This window comes from Aethalodelphis obliquidens, unplaced genomic scaffold, assembly GCF_003676395.1.
Source record: "Aethalodelphis obliquidens isolate GAN/ISIS:26980383/991018 unplaced genomic scaffold, ASM367639v1 scaffold4, whole genome shotgun sequence".
NCBI classification, from domain to species: domain Eukaryota; kingdom Metazoa; phylum Chordata; class Mammalia; order Artiodactyla; family Delphinidae; genus Aethalodelphis; species Aethalodelphis obliquidens.
Genome location: NW_020837948.1, coordinates 4,687,255 through 4,691,944, shown reverse-complemented (window position 1 = coordinate 4,691,944; position 4,690 = coordinate 4,687,255). Strand labels below are relative to the sequence as shown.

At 57.5% G+C, this 4,690-nt stretch overlaps 1 protein-coding gene across 1 annotated transcript; it reads left to right on the top strand.

Annotated features, from left to right (window-relative positions):
* The first annotated feature begins 1,241 nt into the window (after positions 1–1,241).
* Positions 1,242–4,690, top strand: LOC113617626 (uncharacterized). The gene is made up of 2 exons (XM_027101234.1): positions 1,242–1,277; positions 3,457–4,690. The coding sequence occupies exons 1-2, from the start codon at positions 1,242–1,244 to the stop codon at positions 3,973–3,975; spliced, it is 555 nt and encodes a 184-aa protein (XP_026957035.1). The 3' UTR covers positions 3,976–4,690.

The window sequence follows — 4,690 nt, the reverse complement described above, 5'->3', positions numbered from 1 at the left end:
GTGGGCTCAAATGGCCCAGCAGCCCATGGGTCCCAGGGCAGAGAGATGGGTCACGCTTTGCCTGGAATCCTGCACTGCGGAAGCCTGAGGTCCTGGAGACGCCCAGACCTTGTGGCTTCCCCATGATGGGCTGGGGCTCTCCTGTCTTGAGCCCTCAGGCTAAAGTGTAACTCTGAAGTCCTCTTCTCCAGGCTGTCCTAGTGCTGAGGCTCAACTCTCCAATCTGTAAAATGGCCTAACAGTGATGCACTTTCTGACTTGAAAGTCTGTAGTGAGGACTGCATGTGGGAATCACCCAGTGGGTGGGACACTTGGGAGGTGACCTGGGAGAGAAGCCGGGGCTGCTGGCTCCATGGGAGAAAGCAGGCATTTGGCATAATCAGTCCTTCCACAGCCGTCTCACGTCGTGCTCACTCGTGACCAGGGAAGGACAACACAGGAGGGGCTGCTGGGATGGAGAGCAGAGATCCAGGTCTCGGCTGCATCCCCAAGGGGACTGGGGCCCCCAGGTAAGGAGACGTCCAGACGCCCTGGGCGGCAGTCCTTGGGACTCCTCCTCACCTCCTGCCAGAGGCCCTGGGGGACTCCACAAGTCTCGGGGCACAAGTCCCTGAGCAAGCTCACTGGCCCCGTCGTGGAGAACTGATCTGATTACAGAAGATGTCCGCCTTCCCTTTGTCCCCCTGAGTCTCTGGGGGAGAGCTGGATTAAGCTGAATTAAGAAGCAGGTGATGATCCCAGGTGTTGGGCGCTTGGGCAGGAGTCTCCATGGTAACAGAGCCATCTGGCTTTCTTGCCTGGCACCAGGCCTTGTGACTTCACGATGGAATCTTCTCTGACAGGCAGAGGGGGATTTGCTAGGGGGAAGCGGAGGTCAGGAGGAAGGCACCTGCTGAGGAGGCTCTGTCTTTTCAGCCCGACTGTGAAGATGAGACTTGATCTTGTCATGACTCGGGGCTACTGCTGACTCTGGAACGGCCTCTGGAGGCGGTGTCCCAGGGACAGGGCAAGCAGCATTGTGCACGTGCCATTTTGCCGAGCCCCTCTGGGGACCTGGAGGCACACCTGGCCTCCTTCAATCCAGGCCTGGATGGTGAAGTGGAGCCAGGACCCAGGCGGGAAAGGCTGCGGTTCAGGAGAGCTGCTGGCCCCCGGCAGGGAGGTCCACGCTGGGCCAGCACTACCACATGGCAGGAAGGGTAAGGCCTAGGTGAGCCCAGCCCACAGAGGGGGCTGCCGTCATGGCGATGGGCCTCTCCCCACAAGCTGCTCGCCAGGTGGGGCTGAGAGAGTGCTGCCAGTCTCCATCCTTAGGCCAGATCCCTTCATCCACGCAACCAGCCATCCAGCCAACCTGCGTGAACTAGTGTCCTAGGGCTGCGGAAGCAAGTCACCACAAGCTGGGTGGCTTCACACAACGCAGATTTATCCTCTCACAGTTCTGAGGTCTAGGAGCGAAAATCAAGGTGTGGGCGGGGTTCCTTCCTCAGGGCTCAGAGGGAGCACCTGCTCCTTGTCTCTCTCCTGGCTTCTGATGGCTGCTGGCGATCCTTGGCATTTCTTGGCTTGTGGCAACATCTCTTCAGTCTCTGCCTCCATTGTCACGTGACATTCTCCCTGTGTCTGTGTCCAAATCTCCCTCCTCTTATAAGGACACCAGTCATTGGATTTAGGGCCCACTCTAATCCAGGATGACCTCATCTTAACTGGGTTCCATCTGCAAAGAGCCTATTTCCAAATAAGGTCTCATTCACAGGTACCAGGGGTTAGGACCTCATTTCCTGTGGGGGACATGGTTCAACCCACGATACCGTGTAAGTCACAGTGAGAAGACCACAGGCTTCAGAGCAGGGCAGACTCGGGCTCAAACCCCAGCACTGCTGCTAGTCTCTCCTGTCTCTTTGGCACAACCCAGCTGGAAAGGCAAGTCTCTCCTCACAGGCCTCTTTAGGATTCCCGGAAAGAGAGGACTGCACAGCGCAGTGCCCATGGAGTGTCTGGGGAGTGGTAGAAACTCAGCAAAGGTGGCGTGAGCGAGACACGTGGAACTCAGAAGAGGGCCTGGTACCCACTCTCCAGGAAGTTGCAGTCAGCAGGACAGCAGGCATTTAGCAAGGGTTAAGACTTACGATGGGGACCGTGGGCTCAAGCTGCCCACAGGAGCGTGTGCCACCACGTGGCCTGTGGCGAGGGAGGGGCACTCAGGCCCAGAGTCCCCATCAAGCATCAAGAAGGCCTCGGCCAGACCACAGTAGGTCCTTCCTATTGGGAGGGTCCTCCAATAGGGGCCCAGAGGCCACACATATACCCCACGGACCCCACCATGTACTCGTGGCCCTGACAGGCAAAGGTGGAGCATGGGCTGGCTTTTCACTGACAGGTGCTCTGGGTCCCTATGTTCCCTCAGGGCCTGGGAAGTAATTCCTCGTTCTCCACCCCACCCTCCCCACAAGAAATGGCTTCTCCCTCCTGTCGACATTGAGTCTGGCAAAGACTTTGTTCCTGGCCAAGCCCAGTTCAGTACTCTTTCTTTCTTCCTCTTTCCTTCCCTCCAACCTTCCTTTCATTTCTTCCAATATCTGGTATCTACTGTACGCCAGGGCTCTTCTAGGCTCCAGGGATATGGAAGACAGATGGGCTTTGCCTTGGTGGACTTTATAAATTGTAGGATGAAAGGCATTAATCAAGTAATCATGCAGACAAATGTTTCACAGCAGAGGACTGGGTGCCTTGAATGAGAGGAATCAGGATGGGGGGAGTCAATGGTAGAGTGATGCAACCAGACCAGGGGACTACAGGAAGAGACCTTAAGCCAAGAGCTGGAGAAGTTGTCAACTAGGAAGAAGGAGAGGGGAGAGATTCCAAGCAGGAGCATTAGCAAGTGCAAAGGCCCTGTGGCAAGAGGATGCTTGGCAAGTAAGAAGCACCTAGAGAAGGTCTATGTGGCTGAACTGGACAGAGGGAAGGGCCTATGAGATGCACTGAGAGCAGACTAGACTGATCATTTGTTGGAAAAGCATAGGCTGAGTGCCTACAATGAGCCAGGAACACCAGACAAAGACCACCGCACACACGGAGCAGGCAGACCACTGACTAAGAGAAATGCTTCAGTGCAGAAGTGAAGGGCGAAGTGATCCGGAGTCACGTGGGGGAGGCAGGGGCTGGGAAGGCTCCTCTGAGCTGAGAGTCTAAGAGAGTCTTTAGAGCACAGGCTCTAAAGCGGGACCTGCTTGGTGTGACTGACGAAGGGCAAGAAGGCTGGTGTGTCCCGCGGGCACCTTGCAGGTGAGGCTTGTGGGTAAGCTGACCCTGGATGGGAGCCACCCTGGGTTGTAACGAGGACAGCCGCATTTGGAAAACCCCTCTGGCCTCCAATGTAGGCAGGAGCTGGGGTGGGAGCTGGAGAGGCTGGGGGAGTTGGGTGCAGTGACAGACGGAACTCCCTTCTCTTCCCAGACGTCCCAGAAGAGCTGCGAGGCTGAGCCCAGAGTCTTGCCCTCTCAGAGCCTCCTGCAGGAGGACGACCCAGAGCCCCCGTCCCAGCAACTGCAGGCCGCCGGTTCAAGGGGCAGTGAGCCCCACAGCAACCTTGACCTCTCCCGTGGGCCCCTGGTGGCCTTGGAGTACCTGCCCTTCTTTCGCACCTACGGGCAGCTCCTGGCTGAGGAGGAGCTGGCCCCGCGGCCCGAGGTTTGCAGGGACCGAGGAGGAGACCAGAGTATCAGAGAGGAGGACTCAGAACCACCCAGTGGCTTCTTCCCTTACTACCGCTCCAAGGAGGAACGTTTTCCCAGCCTGGCCCTTCCTGGCAGGTGGTGTGCAGGCTCCCGTGACCCGCCCGCCAGGAGGGAGCTGCAGGCTTGCTGCTGCTGCAGGACGACAGTCAACGGCAGGTGTTCTGTGAGTTGGGGAGGCCACAGAGGGTGCAGGGTGCAGGGTGCACTGTCCCAGGGCCCCACACCCCAGGAGGCTTGACCAGGCCCCCAAGGTCGGCTGGGGCTCCTGGAGCAGCGTGTTGTTAGATAAGGGCACAGAGCCTGGAGGCAGGCTGCCTCAATCCCAGCTCGGCCACTTGCTCAGAGAATGTGTTTTAAGCCTCATGACCCTCAGTTTCCTTATACAAGACAGAAAGTAATAGTAGCTACTATTTGTTTAGTCCTTAGGCTCCCAGACAAATGGTTCGTGTGTGTCATTTCATTTTTCCTAGTAATAGTCCTATGAGGTAGGTCTTGTTATTTATTCCCATTTTATGGAATGAGCCTTGGAGAAGTTAAGCGACTTGGCCAAAGACATTGCTAGCAAGAGCAATCCTGGGATTTGACCCAAAGCCCGTGCCCTCCAGAGTTCCTAAAGCCACTCCAGCCCCACAAAGCCGGCAACTTGCCCTGTGACTGCAGGATGGAGGAGGTGGGATGCGTGGGTTCTAATCCCAGCTGGGAGCCCTGGGAGGGCTGAGTGACGTCACATCGCCGAGTGCTTCCCTTCTGTAGAAGGTACGGCCCTGGCTTCTTCCCCTACGCTACTGTGGAGTGGAGGCACAGGCCAATCCTGGGAGCCTGGCTGACCATCTTGTCTCCTGCTGACCCAGGCTGGCCCGGCAGGCCCAGACCTCATCTCTGGGCTCTCTCACTCGCCGACTCGCTGCCCCACCCTACTGGCCTCAGCGGGGCACTCCCGTGACAGCGGCTTG